This window comes from Eulemur rufifrons, chromosome 24 (genome assembly GCF_041146395.1).
Source record: "Eulemur rufifrons isolate Redbay chromosome 24, OSU_ERuf_1, whole genome shotgun sequence".
NCBI lineage: Eukaryota > Metazoa > Chordata > Mammalia > Primates > Lemuridae > Eulemur > Eulemur rufifrons.
The window spans coordinates 14,466,552-14,485,366 of NC_091006.1; the positions used below are offsets into that span (position 1 = coordinate 14,466,552).

The following is an 18,815-nucleotide window of genomic DNA, read 5'->3' on the forward strand; positions in this document are numbered from 1 at the left end:
AAAAACTCAGAACGTTAGAACACTTGATGGATTTCTATAGAAAGAGTCCTGAATTTAAACGACCTGCATTGAGCACTGTTACTGCTCTTCAAGGCTACACGATCTTGGGAAGGAAAAACCTCCCTGAGTTTCATGTTTCTTAAACGAAGGTGAAACCATGGTGCCTACTATGGGTACGTTGTGAAACTCACAAGCCACAGGAGATCACGCGTATGGCAGCATGTTACGTAGTGTGAAGGATATAGACTGGGAGGGCTTTATAAGGTTTGCACTTCAGTTTGGAAGGTGATGACAATACCTCCTGTGGTTGGGAACAATGACAACATCAACTACCTCACCCCCACCTACACATAAACACCGTCATGTCTTATGGGCCTGATTCTCTACCAGGTTCTGAGGAAGACAGTATTTACACAGCTTTCATAATCTCCAGGATGATGCAATGAGGTAGGGAATCTGCCTGTTTACCACCAGGGCTGACAGAGGCTCACGTGTTCCACCAGGTCCACGTGCATAAGCAGAGTCAGGATTTCAACTCGCATCTGCCTTCAAACCCAAACCCCATCTGCCCCACCCAGCCATGTACTGTCTGAAGCCCAATTCTGCAGAGCATATCTGAAAGATTCTTTCAACATTTCCTGTGTGCAACAATAACGTTCAAGGACCTGAATTAGAAATGATCACATTTCTGGAGACGTTTGATGCCCAACTCTCACTGTGGGGCAAAAAAAAAAAAAAGATACAAAAGGAGGAAAGCTAGGGAAATACATAAAGAGGAAAAACAAAGGACCCTAAATAAACTTCCAAGAAGAGAAAAAACAATTGAATCATTTGAAGTTGAGGTGCATAAGAAGGGCATCATAGAAGAAAGCTGTTAGAACATGAAAACTACTTATAATTTCATCAAATAAACACACTCCACCAAAAGCGTGACATTTTTAAGATCACAGGTTGAATCATACTGTGTATTTTAAACATCTTTCCAATCCTCCCGAAAAGTGTGGTAAAGGTCTTTTCGGGCCCTTTCTCTAAGCACTTTCTTCCTGTGAGAAGGTAATGTTAAATCCTCTGCCATCCAACATGGCAGCCACTACCATATGTGGCTATTCAGCAATTGCAATGTGGCTACTGGGATTAAATGAGTTTTCAATTTGATTTAGAATAATTTATATGTTAAGGGCCACATGTGGCTAGTGGCCACCACGAGACAGCGTATTTTCCACACCCTTCTAGTACAGGCTGCTCAACTTCAATACCCTTGGCATTTGGGGACTGGATGATTCTTTGTGGCAAGGGACTGTCTTCAGCATCCAGAATGTTCCACAGCATCCCTGGCCTCTAACCACTAGACACAAATAGCACTTCCCATCCCCACCCTTGTGGGGACAAGAAAAAATGCCTATCGACATGGCCAAATGTCCCCGGCAGGGGACAGCTAGGAGGAGGCAAAAATCACTCATGGTTGAGAGGCACTGCCAATACTAGGCCAACACATGTCGGGGTAGCTTAGAAATGTTGGGGTGACCTAGGGATACTGCTAGTGTAGAAACCTCGGTGGACATGACAGTCTGCATAGGTGTGGCTGTTTTCCAAATGGTAAGGACACTCCAAGGGCAGGAGGAACTGAAAAGAGTCTCTCTCCTGGGGTGGAAAACTGCTCCAGGACTGTAATCAGGAACCGCCAACCTGCTGGAAAACTGGCCTGGCCACAATCCCAAGATTTATGTTATTTTGTTTTAGGCTAGAAATAGCTTTGCTGAGGTTGATGTGCACCTGGATATCTTAATCTTTATCAGTGCTCTTTAAAGCTTAACTGAATGACACGTACCTGGTTATTGTAATCTTTCTGGAAATCTTTAGAATTTGTCTGTGGGATATCTACAGAGCATTGTTTGCTCGTATGATCTAGGATGATCTTTTGTTCTTAGAATGAATAAATAGGAGTAAGGAATTACTCTTGGGACTCTTGATCTGGAAAGCCTTGAGTCCCCTGACCCCACTCTTTCTCCTCTATTGTCTCGTTTCTTGTTCCTGCACGATGCCCTGTTTTCGGCCCTGTCGGCTGGGGAATCCCCCCGGCAAATACACATGCAATTTTAATGTGATCCTGAAAAATCCAAGATCATGGAAGAATACATAGATCAACACTTCAGTAGAAATGAGACCTGCCTCATGACATTGAAGTTCAGCAACAGTGTTCCTGAGCACTGAAAATATTGATGGAAAGAACTCTAGACTAGGATTTTTTTTTTTTTACATTCCATTCAATTTATTAGAACACTTTTTAAGAAATATGGCTTTATTCCTTAAACTAATATTTTGCCCAGGCATTGCCACTTACCTACTAAGTGGCCTTGGAGGAGTTATTTACAGATGATAAAATTGATTATCATGAGTTTTCATAATTTCTATCATGTTACATGCAAAAGCAGTTCACAGAAGAATTAAATGCGAAACCCAGGTCAAAGCACTTCCCAACACTTAAGTAACAGAGTTCAGGTGACGTTCATTGGGATGTCAGAGACTTGGTTGTGAGATTTTGGTTCTGCTGATCTGGATGCATCATTCCCCATTTTCCTCCCAGGGCAAGGAACTCCCCTTCCAGGTGGCAACAGCACATTCATGTACCAAGGGCATTAAGGGTCATAACAGTGTGAGGGAAGAGAGGTTTGGAGTCAGGTGGACTCAAGAGTATAGGCTGAAAAACTGCTACAAATAATGAAAAAGTCAGTATTCATTATATAGTTGATACAATTTCAACACACTATGGAATAAGTGATACTTGAAAAATATTAACAAAGATAACATAAGAATATCATTTTTATGTGTGTTAACTTACAAAAATTACCTCCAAGATATCAAGAAGTTTTAGAACCATTTTTTCATAAAGTTTGTAAGAAAAATCCCCAGAAATTCTTGGGGAAAAAAAAAAAGGACAATGAGAAGAAACTATACTAATAGACAGAAAACATTTTTAAAAGTAATTAAGATGCAAGCCAGGTGTGGTGGCTCATGCCTATAATCCCAGTGCTTTGGGAGGCCAAGGTGAGAGGATCACTTGAGGAGGCAAGGAGTTCAAGAACAGTCTGGGAAACAGAGCAAGACCCTGTCTCTAAAAAAAATTAAAAAATTAGCCAGGCCAGGTGGTATACACCTGTAATCCCAAACTTGAGAGGCTGAGGCAGGAGGATCGCTTGAGCCCAGGAGTTCAAGGCCGTATTGAGCTATGATTGCACCACTGCACTCCAGCCTAGGCAACACAGCAAGAACTGTCTCTAAAGAAAAAATTTAAGAATCAAAACCAATAGAATAGAATAAAAAATCTACAGCTTAACATGTAAAGTTGGGAGATTTAGAATATGATTAAGTTGGCATTTCATGTCTGTGGGAGAAAACTTGTCTATTCAACATAAGGTTTTAGGACAATTGCTTAAATATGCAAAAAACAAACACCTCCTCCAAACCCCCCAGTATCAGTAGGTCCCTACTTCACACCTTATATCAGGATAAATTCCAAATGGATAAAATAGTCTAATGTAAAAAAGTGAAACCAAAAAATCTAGAAAATGTGGAGATTAGTTGTTTTTACTTTTTAATTTGGAACACGGAGAGTTTTTCTGAGTAATGTACCAAATCAAGAAGATATGCAAGAAAGACTAGCATGGCCAAAAATGGAAACTCTCTAATTATCTTATTTCAAACCAACTATCCAACTAACAATTGGAAAATATGAACAAAATGTTTTTTTTTTAAGTATTGGAAATCACTGAGGAATGAAAGCAGAATGGCCTTGAGGAGTCAAGATCCAGGAGACAGAGGAGGACGAGGAGAGGTCAAGGCATTTTTCTCTAAGGAGGCCGAGCAGACATTAAGGACTAAGAGACTAGTGAGTCAGGCCAAACTCTAGCAGTTTCCAGGGTCTGGGGTACAATAGATGGGAAACACATGCCAAGGACGAGGGGTACGGTTAAACACTTCAGGATTTCAGTTGGGATGCTGAATGACTAAGGTCTGGGGAAAGAAACTAGAAACAGATTATCCCTTACAAAGACAAAGCCTATCTTTGAATTACTGCAATCCTCCATATGAAGGAACTATTCCCCTAACTGCTACCAGAAGCAATTCCAATTTATCTGGAAAAGGTATCTTACAGCACCTCGATAACCTCCTCAATGGCTACTATTCAAAATCTGGCACTCAAAATTACCAGCCATACCAGGAGACCATATGAGCAAAAAGAAGGAGAAAAATCAGCAGTAGAAAAACACCTGTAAAATGCCAAAATTTTCAGATTTTAAAATAACTTAAGATGTTCAATAACATAGAAGAAAGAGTTAATGTTCCAGAAAGGATGGAAGTCCGTGAAAAACAAGGGCAAACTGCATAAATAAAATATGGTCATTGAATCTGAGAAGTCAATAAATGGGTTTATTAGCAGATTAGAAACAGCTGAATAGCAAATTAGAGAGTTTAAAAAATTAGAAATAAATACCCAGACGAAAGCACAGAGACAAAGCGATAAGAAATGTAGAAAAGAGAGACACATGGCACATAAAGGTCTAATTATACCAATTACAAAGGTATAACTGGAATCCCAGAAGGGAGAGAAGAATGGGATAGAAATAATATTTAAACAGATAACGGCTGAAATTGAGAGCTAAATGTTACTAAACCTCAGATGCAAAAATATCAGAGGATCCCAAGCAGGCTGAATACAAAGAAAGCCACATCTAGGCATATCACAGTAAGATAGCTGAACATCAAAGCCAAAAGAACATCTAACAGTAAGTCAGAGGAGCTATCTTCTGCCATTGATATCTCAAATATGCAAAGTAACAGTAACATCTTATACCAGGATAAATGTAAATGTGACCCTTAAGACTATATTGCTTATAGATCATAGCTTCTCTGACGTGAACTTCTGCTTGTTCAATATTAAAATACACACATACGTGACAATGATTTAGAAATATTATTAAGCACTGGCATTCTATGGCTGTTTTGAACACACACAATTATACCAGTTAACCTCAGTTCATTGTGCAATCTACAGCAGGTGTTAATTGCTGTCGTGACTGCGCCAAGTCCAGAGTTCCTGTGCTACAACTTCACCTTGGAGTCTCCGGCTAGGATGAAAGTTCTCAGCTCAGAGTAAAAGTATTGGTGACACAGGTAGAGGTATAATACAGATTAGGACATATTATCCACTTACATTTTACCACAAAACCTACCGGGTCTAAAAGAAGCTATTTCTCACCTACAAGGATACTATTTTCCATAGCACATTCTGTCCCTGTTGTAGACAGGCATTAGAGACCATTTACCGAAGTTATGATGTGATCTTCATGGTAAGAAGCCTTGGCCCCTCCCCACAGACTCACTCACCTGTTCTCTCCCTCAGGACCTTATCGCAGAGATCCTGTCTACCGATCTTCTGAAAGATCTTTAAGGTTATATTCCACATTTGTTGTTCCTCATAACGCTTGACCAACAGGTTTGCTAGATCTTCCCGGGAGGCTTTTTTCACTTCGGTCCAGGGAATTTGCTGGAGTCCAAGTTGCAAAGTCTCTTCCTTGAGGTGCTCCTTAAATTTTCTGAACTCGTCCTTCTTGAGCTCCTCTAGATACCATATAAGCCCAAAATCAGAAAAGAAAGATGATGCCATCTCATCCAGGGCACAGATAACAATCTTCCGAGAGATAATTACCAGGAACAAGAAAAAATAAAACCTGTGGAAAATTTGGGGTAGAATCAAGTTATTCAAAATGAATGAAGTGAGATCACTGATTTTTTGCTAGTTTGGGGGGTATGGTGATGAGGACAGGAAGTTCTTTAACTAGACTCATCTCACATTCTTATTGAGACGGTCATTGAAACAGTGATAACTGAAAAAAAACTTAGTAATAGATGGGGAAATGATAGATAAAATAATCCAGGAGATGTAAGAATCCTAACCTGTAGTCACCTGATATATCCTCAATATACAAGCAAATACAGACTTACTTTCAAGTAGTGGAAAATTACATTTTTCTCAGTAAATAACAGAAGGCATGCCACCACAAACATAGTCAATTGATTTTTTCAATAAAACCTTTTCAATAAAAGATGCTGGAACAACTGGAGGCCCATATGCAAAACAAAACAAATTAAGCCAGACATGGGTTCACAGCCCTAAGGGAAATGCTCAAAGGTGTGTTACACATGGAAACACCATAACAAAAAACACATTAAAATATAAAAGTCAAAGGTCTAATAAAACAATCACACAAAGGAGGAAGAGAAAAGAATTAAATGGCAACGTGACAGAAGTTCAGCAACCCACAAAGACAAAAAGAGGAAAAAAAAAATTTATACAGCTAGAAAACAATTAACAATATGAGAAGAACAAAGCCTCACATATTGATATTAACCTTGAACATAAATGGATTAAGTGCTCCACTTAAAAGGTATAGATTGACAGAATGGGTAAAAAAAATCATCCAATTATATGCCATTTACAAGCAACTCACCTTAAGACACACAGAGATTAAAAGTAAAGGAGTAGAAAAAGATACTCCATGCAAACCAAACCAAAAGAGAGCAGGAGTAGCCATACTTAGATAAAATCAGACTTTAAATTAGAAACAAAAAGAGACAAATAAAGTTATCATATAATGATAAAGGGATCAATTCAGCAAGAGGATATAACAGTCCTAAATATATATGCACCCAACATCAGACCACCCAGATTCAAAAAACATTACTAGACCTAAAGAAATAGACAGCAGTGCAATAATAGTGAGGGATGTCAACACCCCACTCACAGCACCTGACAGATCATCAAAGAAACATTGTACTTAAATTAGACTTTAGACAAAAAGGACTTAACAGACATTTACAGAACATTCTTCCCAACTACAAAATATACGTTCTTTTTATCAACACATGGAACATTCTACAAGATAGATCATACGTTAGGCCACAAAAGAAGTCTTAACAAATGTAAAAATAAAAAAAAAATCAAAATCATATAAAGCATCTTCTCAGACCACAGTGGAATAAAAGTAGAATACAAACAGGACCTTCAGAAACTATATAAATACATGGAAATTAACCAACGTGCTCCTAACAATCACTGGGCCAATGAACAAATAAAGATGACAATTTTTAAAAAATTTTGAAATGTGAAAACACAACATACCAAAACCTGTGAGATACAGCAAAAGCACTACCAAGAGAGAAGTTTATGGCATTAAATGCCTACATCAAAAAAGCAGAACAATCACAAAATAACAACCTAACATACATGATGGGTGCAACGCGCACTATCTGGGGATCAGACACGCCTGGAGCTCTGACTTGGGGGGAAAGGCGGTACATGGGCAACGTATGTAACCTGCAATTCTGTATCCCCCATAACAATAATATGAAACAAAAAAAAAAAAAGAAAAAAAAACAAACACAAATTTAGCAGAAGAAAAGAAATACAAAGATTTGAGCAGAACTAAATGAAATGGAGACCAAAAAAATATAAAGAATCAATGAAACAAAAAAATTGTTTCTCTGAAAAGGTAAAATTGATAAGCCATTAGCTAGAATAACCAAGAAAAGAGAGAAGATCCAAAAATACACAATCAGAAATGAAAAGGGAAACATTACAACTGATTCCATGGAAATTCAAAAGATCAGAGACTATTATGAACTACTATATGTTCATAAACTACAAAACCTAGAGGAAATGGATAAATTCCTGAAAACATATAACCTCTCAAGATTGAACCAATATGAGCCAGAACTCCTGAATAGATCAATAATGAGTAATAAGACTGAATCAGTAATTTAAAAATCTCCTAACAACAAAAGGTCCAGGACCAGATGGATTCACAGCCAAGTTCTACCAGACATACAAAGAACAGGTACCAATACTATTGATACTGTTCTAAAATATTGAGAAAGAGGGGCCGGGCGCGGTGGCTCACGCCTGTAATCCTAGCACTCTGGGAGGCCGAGGTGGGCGGATCCTTTGAGCTCAGGAGTTCAAGACCCGCCTGAGCAAGAGCGAGACCCCATCTCTACTAAAAATAGAAAGAAATTATATGGACAGCTAAAAATATATATAGAAAAAAAATTAGCCGGGCATGGTGGTGCATGCCTGTAGTCCCAGCTACTCGGGAGGCTGAGGCAGGAGGATCGCTTGAGCCCAGGAGTTTGAGGTTGCTGTGAGCTAGGCTGACGCCATGGCACTCACTCTAGCCTGGGCAACACAGTGAGACTCTGTCTCAAAAAAAAAAAAAAAAAAATTGAGAAAGAGGGAATCCTCCCTAACTCGTTCTATGAATCCAGTATCACCCTGATACCAAGCTAGGATAGGACACAACAAAAAGTAACACTACAGACCAATATTCCTCAAGAATGTAGATGCAAAAATCCTCACCAAAATACTAGCAAACTGAATACAACAGTACATCAAAAGGATAATTCATCACCATCAAGTGAGTTTGATCTCAGGGATGTAAGGATGGTTCAACATACACAAGTCAATAAATGTGATCCACCATGTAAACAGAATTAAAAAGAAAAACACATATGAGCATCTCAACAGATGCAGAAAAAGCATTCAATAAAATCCAACACCCTTCATGATAAAACTCCTCAAAAACTCAGCACAGAAGGAACATACCTCAAAATAATAAAAGCCATATATGACAAACCCATGGCCAACATCATACTGAATGGGGAACAGTTAAAAGAATTCCCCCTAAGAACTGGAGCAAGACAAGGGTGCCCACTGCCACCATTTCTATTTAACATAGCACTGGAAGTCCTAGCCTGAGCAATCAGGCAAGAGAATAAAATAAAGAGCACCCAAACTGGAAAAAAAAAAAAATGTCTAATTATCTGTTCGCTGATCACATGATCTTATATCTTGAAAACCCTAAGGACTTATCAAAAAGAATCCTAGAGTTGATAAATGAATTCAGCAAAGTCTGAGGTTATAAAATCAACATACATAAATCAATAATATTTGTATACACCAATAACAACCAAACTGATAACCAAATCAAGAATGCAATTCCATTTCTAGGAATATATTTAACCGAGGAGGTAAAAGATCGCTACAAGAAGAGCAACAAATCACTGAAGAAAGAAATTGTAGATGACACAAACAAATGGAAAAACATCCCATGCTCATCAATTGGAAGAAACAGTATTGTCAAAATGACCACACTGCCCAAAGGGATCTATAGATTCAATGCAATTCCTATCAAACTACCAGCACCATCTTTCATGGAATTAGAAAAAAACAATTATAAAATTCATATGGAACCAAAAAAGAGCTTGAATACCCACAGCAACCCTAAGCAAAAAGAACAAAGCTGGAGGCATCATGTTACCTAACTTCAAATTATACTACAAGGCCATAGTAACCAAAACAGCGTGATACTGGTATAAAGCTAGAGACATAAACCAATGAAACAGAATAGAGAACCCAGAAATAAAACCATATAGCTACATCCAACTGATCTTCAACAAAGCAGACATTCAGGTGATACATGCACTAAAAGCCCAGACTACACCACTATACATGTAACAGAATTCAACTTGTACCCACTAAATGTATTTTTTAGAAAACAGAATAAAATAACCCAATAAAAAATTGGAAAAGATCTGAACAGATAACTCATCAAGGAAGATATACAGATGACAAATATAAATATTGTAAGATGTTTAACATCTTTGTCATTAGAAAAATGAAAACTAAAATGAAGATGAGATACCATGATACATGTATTGAAATGACTTCCTTGCTGGTGGAATTGCATGCTCTGGCCACTTCAGAAGATAATTTGGCTAATAGCCTTGCCATACAGTCCAATAATCATGTTCCTAAATATTTGCTCAATTAATTTGAAAACTTACCTGTAGTAAAACTACACATGAATGTTTATAGCAGCTTTACTCATAATCAAAAAAATGAAAGGAACCAAAATGTCCTTCAGTAGATGAGTGGATAAACAAATTTTGGTAGACCCATCCAATGGAATACTATTCAACAGTAAAATGAACTATAAACCCATGCAATATGTAGATTAATCTTCAGTACATAGCACAAATTGAAAGAAGGTAGTCTGGAAGGCTACACACTGCATGATTCCATTCATATAACATCCTGGAAAAGGCAACACTATAGAGATGGTAAAAAGATTAGTGGTGTCCCACGACCCAGGGGTGGGAGTAGGGGTGAACAAGGGAAGCATAGGGGACTATTTTAGGGCAGCAAAAACACTCTGTACAACGCTGTAGTGGTGGATACATGGTACTATGCATCTGTCAACCCCATAGATTCTACAACACACAGTAAGCCTTGATGTGTTCATGCTAAAACAAACAACAATGAGGAAGTCCAGGGACCCCAAGATAGAATGCATACAGTAACAAAAATGTAACTGTATCACAAGTTTAGTAAGTGACATAGCCTCACTGAAAGGGGTTAGAGGGAGAAAGTGTTAACCTAAATAACTCTGGAAATGAGTGCAGAGTGTAGGATGAAAGACAAAAGGAAATGTATGTAAGCACCATGCGCTGGTTGGTAAAGTTGTTTGATGCTGAATTACAGTTTAACAATTCTGAAACTACTGCCCAGTTTATTCACTGGGTGTGAATAAACCAACAGGTGGATGGGCAGATAGTGGGAGCTGGGTTTCCTACTGTTGGAATGGGAAGTTACACATAAGCAAGGAGAAAGGCAATAAGGAACCATGTGATATGGGATTAGAGCTAATGCACTCACATTGAGCTTAATATAGATGCAGCTAAATATACAGTGTGTCCTCACTTAATGCTGTTGATATGTTCTTGGAAATTGTGATTTTTTTTTTTAACTGAAATGACATACTGGATAAGGAAACCAATTTTCCCATAGGCTAACCCCAGTGAGACTGGCCTTTATCAAAAAAAATCCCAAAACAACAAATGCTGGTGACGATGTGGAGAGATAGGAACACTTACACTGTTGGTGGGACTGCAAATTAGTGCAACCTCTGTGGAAAAGAATTTGGAGATACCTCAAAGAGCTAAAACTAGAAATACCATTTGATCCAGCAATAGCACTATTAGGCATCTACCCAAAAGAACAAAAGACATTCTATAATAAAGACATCTGCACCCAAATGTTTATGGCAGCACAATTCACTATTGCAAGGATGTGGAAACAACCCAAGTGCCCATCAATTCATGAGTGGATTAATAAATTTTTTATATGTATACAATGGAATATTACTCAATTATAAGAAACGATGGTGATCTAGCGCCTCTTATATTTTCCTGGATAGAATTTGAGCCCATCCTCTGAAGAATAGGCTCCACACGTACTCACCATCAAATTGGCACTAACCGATCAACACTATGGTGCTCACATGGTAGTAATATTCTTCAGGGATTAGGGGGTTAGGAGTAGGTAAACTCATAACTAATAGATGTGGTGAGCACTGTAGGAGGGAAAAGGCATGCCTCAATCATGGTTTGGGTGTGGCAAAGTCATAACATGTAACCAAAATGTTTGTGCCCTAATAATATCAATCAATCAATCAATCAATAGACAGTTCCCCTTAAAAAAGAGTTACGTTCCTATAGCATACAGTACAGCGTTTTGCTTAAAGTCACAGTTTCCAAGAACCTGTCAGCAATGTTAAGTGAAGACTTACTACATATAGAAATAATTCTGCACACACAGGTTAGTATACACACATATTTGTTTACTCTGTCCACTGAGAAGGCTGTTATGAATTGAATGTTTGTGTCTCTTCAAAATTCACACATTAAAGCTCAAACCCCCAATGTGACTATATTTTGAGATAGGGCCTTTCTGGAGGTAATTAAGGTTAAATGAAGTCATAAGGCCCCTGATTCAACACAACAATCATTCAATTCTGCTCTGGTGCCTGACTGCATTTTGGACTCCAGGGACTTCTGACAGTTTTCAGGACATATTGTAGAACAGTGGTAAGTCCTCAATGCCTTTTTCTCTGCATTGTGACTGCATTGGTGGGGATCAGTGGGGAGCTAGCTTAGGTCTTTCATTCTTGCATAAAATAAAGATCTCAAGTGATCACTCCTGTATTTGATCCAGTGTTCAGCATTTCTTCCTCTGGATCCAGTAGATCCTCCCTAGCAATCTCCTAGATTTCCAGATTGTGGACTGGTTCATTTACTGAACTAAGAGAAATTGCTCTCCAGATCTTAGAAATGCTTGCAGATGGACTGGGCATCTAAGTCCGAAAAGCAAAAAGACACCTGCACTCGAATGTTTATAGCAGCACAATTCACAATTGCAAAGATGTGGAAACAACCCAAGTGCCCATCAATACATGAGTGGGTTACTAAAATGTGGTATATGTATACCATGGAATACTACTCAACTACAAAAAACAATGGTGAACTAGCACCTCTTATGTTATACCGGATAGAGCTTGAGCTCATCCTTCAAAGTGAGGTATCACAAGAATTGAAAAACAAGCACCACATGTACTTGCCATCAAATTGGTACTAGCTGATCAACACCAAGGTGCTCACATGGCAGTAATATTCACTGCGTGCCGGTCACGTCGGGGAGGGGGGTAAACTCACAACTAAAGAAGATGGAATGAACTGTATGGGGAGAGGGCACGCCTCTAGCCCTGGCTTGGGTGAGGCAAAGGCATTACTTGTAACAAATGATTTTACCCCCATAATATTCTGAAATAAAAAATAAAATAAAATAAATAAATAAAAATGTATTAAAAACTGATAGGGCAGATAGTTATTGATGATGCAGATGTAGAAAAATAAGCACATTATCTCATGGATATTTATAAAATTCTACAAACAAGGAGAGAACATTCTTTTCAAACATACTTAGAACATTCATAATGGTTGATTATGTCCTGAGATATAAAACAAAACATAATACGAAAACAAAAAGCCCATAGAAGAGAGACCATATTCCTTGTCATAAAGACAATGAAATTAGATATCAGTAAAAAAGTCAATAATAAAAGCTTAAATTACACAGTGGAAAGCTGAAATAAATAAAACCACTTTAGTTCCTTTCGGCCGGAGCCGCCATCTTCCAGTAATTCGCCAAAATCACGAACACAAAAGGAAAGAGGAGAGGTAGCCGATACATGTTCTCTAGGCCTTTTAGAAAACATGGAGTTGTTCCTTTGGCCACATACATGCGACTCTACAAGAAAGGTGATATTGTAGACAATCAAGGGAATGGGTACTGTTCAAAAAGTCACGCCTCACAAATGTTACCATGGTAAAACTGGAAGAGTCTACAATGTTACCCAGCATGCTGTTGGAATTGCTGTAAACAAACAAGTTAAGGGCAAGATTCTTGCCAAGAGGATTAATGTGCATACTGAGCACATTAAGCACTCTAAGAGCCGAGACAGCTTCCTGAAACGAGTGAAGGAAAATGATCAGAAAAGAAGGAAGCCAAAGAGAAAGGTACCTGGGTTCAGCTGAAGCACCAGCCTGCTCCAGCCAGAGAAGCACACTTTGTGAGAACCAATGGCAAGGAGCCCGAGCGGCTGGAACCTATTCCCTAGGAATTCATGGCACAACAGGTGTCTCACGCTTTGTGAGAAGCTGTGGAGGGGAGCCTGAGGTGCTGGGACCGGATCCGTGCATAGCACACTTTGTAAGAAGCACAAAGAAAAGGACCTTGAGCCTTGCTGGAACCCATGCCCTGTGAGTTCATGGCATAGGAGACAAAACTAATAAAAGCCTCTAGACTCTTAAAAATAAATAAATAAATAAAAACACTTTAGCCTTGAGTGACCATTAGGCAAAATGTTACCCACAATAGACTAAGTGAAAAGTTAAAAAATAAAGTTTAATAGCATCAAAGATCTAAAAATTAGGGGAAATTATTAAGCAGTATACAGAATAAGAATACAATTACAAAAAGGTGACCCCCTGGTGCCTTCTTCCCTGGGGGCTTTTGCCAATGGTTTTAAAAAGCCCACTTTTAGTAAAATCTTCATTCACAGGCACATATGTCTGAGTCCTCCCTGGGCCCGGCCCGGCCACTACCTGCGGGCAGGAGGAGGCCCGGCACGCACAGCCGGGCAGGCTGGCTGTGCTCTGGCAGAACCAAGAACGGAGGCAGGGCCAAGGGGACAAAACGAAGGCCTAAAGTAACAGGAAACAAGCGGATAAGAGAAGCGCGGCGACCAAACCCCACTCACCTTCCGGCCTCCCTTCTCATCCGGTCGAAGACGCCGGGCCTGGGGGAGGAAAACACCAGAGCTGCCGTGCGATTGGCCGGCGAATCGCTCCCTCCTCATTGGCCCAGGAAGGCGTTTGTGGAAAAGACCCAGGGACCAGGAGACAAAACGTTTCCCCCCACCTGGTGTGGATCTAACAGCCCTTTGCCCCTGCTGTCCCCCAGAGCGGTGGCTAGCTCAGAGTTAGGGGTCCCAGGGCTTCTGACTGCAAGGAAGCTCTCCGGCCTCTCCAAGGTGGCTAATTTGGGGAGGGAGGATGACTGTCTTCATAATCTAAACGCTTGGTTCCTTCCTACGTCCTAAGCTCGCTCAGGAACCCTAGTGCGTCCTGAACATCTTTCTGCGGTCACTGTGCCCAGAGTGCGAAGGATCCCGTTGGCTGCGGCTGTGAGCGTGGAGGACACGTGCTGGGTTTCAGACGTGAGGTCGGTGTTTCCTCACGGAGCACGGTTTTCACTCTCTGTTCCAGCTGCCTTACAATCATCACAGCTGTCTCCAACGTTCATCAAGAACTTCGATGGACCAGGAGTTATCTATTTATAATCACAATTTTGCTTCCTCCTTACAAGAATCCTGAGTTAAGTGCTATGACGATGATGATGTGAGATTTATACACACACACACACATAGGGTTGTGAAATATACACGTAAAAAATGTAGGCAATATTATGAAACATTTCAGGGATAACTATAGTCCTAACATAAATATCTCTGGTCCAGAGCTGAGATTAAGAAAGAGACATGATAAGCAACTTTGCAGACTCTGTCTACATAGCCCAATGGCATGCCCTTTCCACCTTTGGTGGTTGCCACCAAAGAAAATTTTATGTCACAAAGTAAATTTTATCCCCCCTGGATTTTATTTTTTCCATCATGTATGGTTCCCATAAGAGGTATGTTTATTTTTGCTCATTTTTGAATCATAGTGTATGAGTCTGTGACTTGATTCTTTCACTTGCCATGTTTTTGAGATTTACCGTGTTAATTTATTTTAGCTGCAGTTCATTTCTGTTTATAGCTTTCCAGTATTTAAGTGTATGACTAGATCACAATATAATTATCCATTTTATCAGGGATAGGTGGTTAGGCATGTTTCTCAGTTTTTGCCAATATGAAGGATGCTGTTTTGAACATTTTCCTCCATCTCCCTAGTTCACAAGATTCTTGAATTACCTGAGTGGAGCTGCTGGGTCCCAAAGGCACAGGTTACCTCCTTTGCCTATTCACAAGTGGCTTTACCAAATTATGTTACCATCGGGCCTCAGTCAATATCCCCATGTCTGCCTACCCCTGATATTGTCAAATTTTTAAAATATTCACAAAACATTGGTTGGAACATTATTGTTGCTTTCATTTCATGACTTAATGTTAATACAGCTGAGCATTTTTTTTCATGTTCCTGGGCCACTTGTTTCCTCTTCATTGTTTTGCTTCTATTTCTATTGGCTATTTTTTTGTTTTTATTTGTATGTAAAAGTGCTCTATGTATTCTAAAACAGTCACTTGGTCAGCTATATATGATGCATATATCTTCTCCCCGTGTGTGGTTTGTATTTTTCTTTCGTTTGATAAGGGCTCATTCACTGAACAGTTTTTATTTTTAATGGGGAAATATTCACATCCTTATAAAATTGATCATTCTTATACAAGAACTTAGTTTTATTCATTTTTTAAAACTTCTTTTTTTATGTGGCTGTCAATAAAATTTTATATTGTTTTCAGTAAGGCTTACAATCCTCTATTAGAATTATCCCCACTTTATATTTTTCTTGTCACTGCACATGACATCCTTTTAAACTTCAAATTCTAACTAGTTTTATTTATAGAAATACAATCAGATTTTTATGTTGATTTTATATTCATCAAAGATGCTTTTAATCCTAACAGTTTTTGTATAGATTTGGGGGGAAGGGATTTCCATAGATATTCAAATTATCTCAAATAATGAACTTTTGCCTCTTTGTTTCAAATCCCTTTCCTTGTCCCACTGAACTGTCGGCACCATGTTGAAATAAGAGGATGATGGAGGACATGTTTGTCTTGTATCTTATTATGAAGGGTATCCTTTCATCATTTTCCCATTCACTATGAGGTTTTTGGTTGCTTTTGGTTTTTTTGGAACCCTTTATAGAGTTAAGGAAATTCATTTCTTTCCTAATTTACACAGACATATCTAAGACCATAAATAGATGTTAAATCTTCTATCGTTCCCTTTTTACATGTATTAAGATGATCCTTTTTCTTTTTCAATCTGGTTAATAAGAGATTACCAGAGCACACCCCTCCCGGTTTAAGCAGAATACCGGCAGGTGGGAACAAGTCACCGGTAAGCCTTACAGATCCCCACGTGACCCCTGGGTTCAGGATCTAGGAAGTGTCTCTGCAAATTCTACCACCTGTTAAACATAGCTGTGATTGCATTCATTCCAGATATATCTATGGCATCCCTCAAATTTGAAAGGATCCCTGCCAGGGATGATGTGCATGAGACAGAATATTCCCCTGATGGAGTTTACGGCATAGATGGTTATCTGAAGTTGAGATTGTTGGTGGAGATGTTCTTTCCCTCAGGCATTGCCCAAATCAATTATTTTGGAGGTTCTTGACCAGATGCCCCCAAATTTTTATGCTCCGCCATCATAAATCAGGTTTGGACTATCTTCTAATCAGCAGATCCTGTGAAGGCCTGGCTGGAGGAAGACAGCTGGGGCCTCCCAATCCAGGGCAGACACGCCCAGGTGTAGCAGGTGTATCTCCATTCCATTGTGAACTTGATCATCAAGAACCTACATCAGCCAATAAAAAGAGAGGGCGGAACTAGTTAATCACTGAGTAGGCATAGCCTTTTTTCTTCCCATTCCTGGTTTGCTTTGGGAACTGGCGTCACAGTTAGTGAGTTACCTTTCTTGCCAATTTGCTGCTTTGGATTTAAAAATCCCTTTACTTACATTGTTACCTTAGTTCTCTGATTTTCTTATGTTTCGACTTGTTTTTCTCTTTTGCTGTTTTCAAATTTATTTATCCTAAATTGACAGATAAAATTGTATTCATTGTTACAACGTGATGTTTTGATGCGCATGTACGTTGTGGAGTGGTTAAGTCTCGCTAACTGGTCACTGCAATTTTATCAGGGGTGCCATTCTTCTATTTGGTGTGTGAAGTATTGGGGAGGGAAAGGATATCTTATTTATTTTTACAATTTTTTGAGACATAAAATTTCTACGTATTGGGTACATGTGATACTTTGTTACATGCACAGCACATTACAATCAAGTCAGGGTATTTAGGATATCTATCTCCTTGAGTATCATTTCTATGTGTTGGAAACATTTCAAGTCCACTCCTAGCTATTTTGAAATATACAACACATTGTTATTAACTATAGTCACCCTACTGTGCTATCAAACATTAGAAGTTATTCCTTCTATCTAACTGTATGTTTGCACCCATTAACCAATCTTCCTCCATCCCCACCCCACACATACCCTTCCCAGCCTCTGGCATCTGTCATTCTCCTCTCTACTTCCGCAAGATCTGCTTTTGCTCCCACATATGAGTGAGAACACAAGATATTTGTCTTTCTGTGCCTGGCTTTCATTTAGCACAGTGACCTCCAGTTCCACACATATTGCTGCAAATGACAGTAGAAAAGGGTGCTCTAAATGGTCATGTATAGCTTTCCTGCTTTTAGGAACACTCAACTGACCTGTTAGGTATTAATTGGCTCTCAATTTTGTTTGCCTGTTGAAGTTCCCTAGGGAAATGTAACAATACATTGATTCCTGGGTCCAACCTCTGAAGTCTCTAATTTATAGCATGGGTATCTCTGGATGTTGGATTTTTGAGAACTCCCCAAGCAATTCCTCTGTGAGGCAATGCTTGAAGGGCTTGCACTGTCCAACTACATGGTTGCCAGTTACTCAGACACCTTATTGATTAGTCAGGACACTCACACTTTAGCATCAGTTTTTCATGTGAAACTCTCTGCAGGTGTTGGGTCCCACGTACTCTCAGGTCTTAGAATAAGTCTGAGTCACAAGGATGAGGCTCAAAGAAAGATGATAGTGTGAAATGGAAGTCCAAGGAGAGAAGAGTTTGAGAATTTGGGGATGGGTTGGACTTTGTGAGGCTTAACTTTTACTGATGCATAATCAACTTGTGTTCGTTGATAAAACAGATACCCAAGATTTAAAAGAAGAAAACACTTATTTCTGTTACATAAATGTAGCCAGTGTTCAACAAATTTGCTGTGAACCCTTGAAAGACATGAGTTTGAACTGCGCAGGTCCACTTATATGTGAATTTAAAAAAATAACTATATTGGAAAACTTGGGGGAGATTTGTGACATTTTAAAAAACTTGCAAACAAACCACATAGTCTGGAAATAGTGAAAAAAATTAAGAAACTTAGGTATGTCACGAATGCACAAGACATATGTAGATACTACTCTATGTGTTAATCAACTGTTTGTTATTGGTAAGGCTTCTGGTCAATGGTGGGCTATTAGTAGTTAAGTTTTTGGAGAGTCAAAAATGATACTCAGATATTTTGACTGTGTGGGG

General features: G+C 39.1%; 1 protein-coding gene and 1 pseudogene across 1 annotated transcript in view; one reads left to right on the plus strand and one right to left on the minus strand.

Moving 5' to 3' along the window:
* The window catches only part of NLRP4 (NLR family pyrin domain containing 4), a 28,427-nt gene extending 22,762 nt beyond the window's left edge, over positions 1-5,665 (minus strand). The window contains exon 1 of the mRNA XM_069458085.1: positions 5,386-5,665. Within this exon, the coding sequence (XP_069314186.1) occupies positions 5,386-5,665 (280 nt within the window). The remainder of the gene's footprint in view (positions 1-5,385) is intronic.
* A 7,429-nt stretch (positions 5,666-13,094) lies between these two features.
* LOC138374216 (large ribosomal subunit protein eL21-like) lies at positions 13,095-13,607 on the plus strand (annotated as a pseudogene).
* Positions 13,608-18,815: the final 5,208 nt, after the last annotated feature.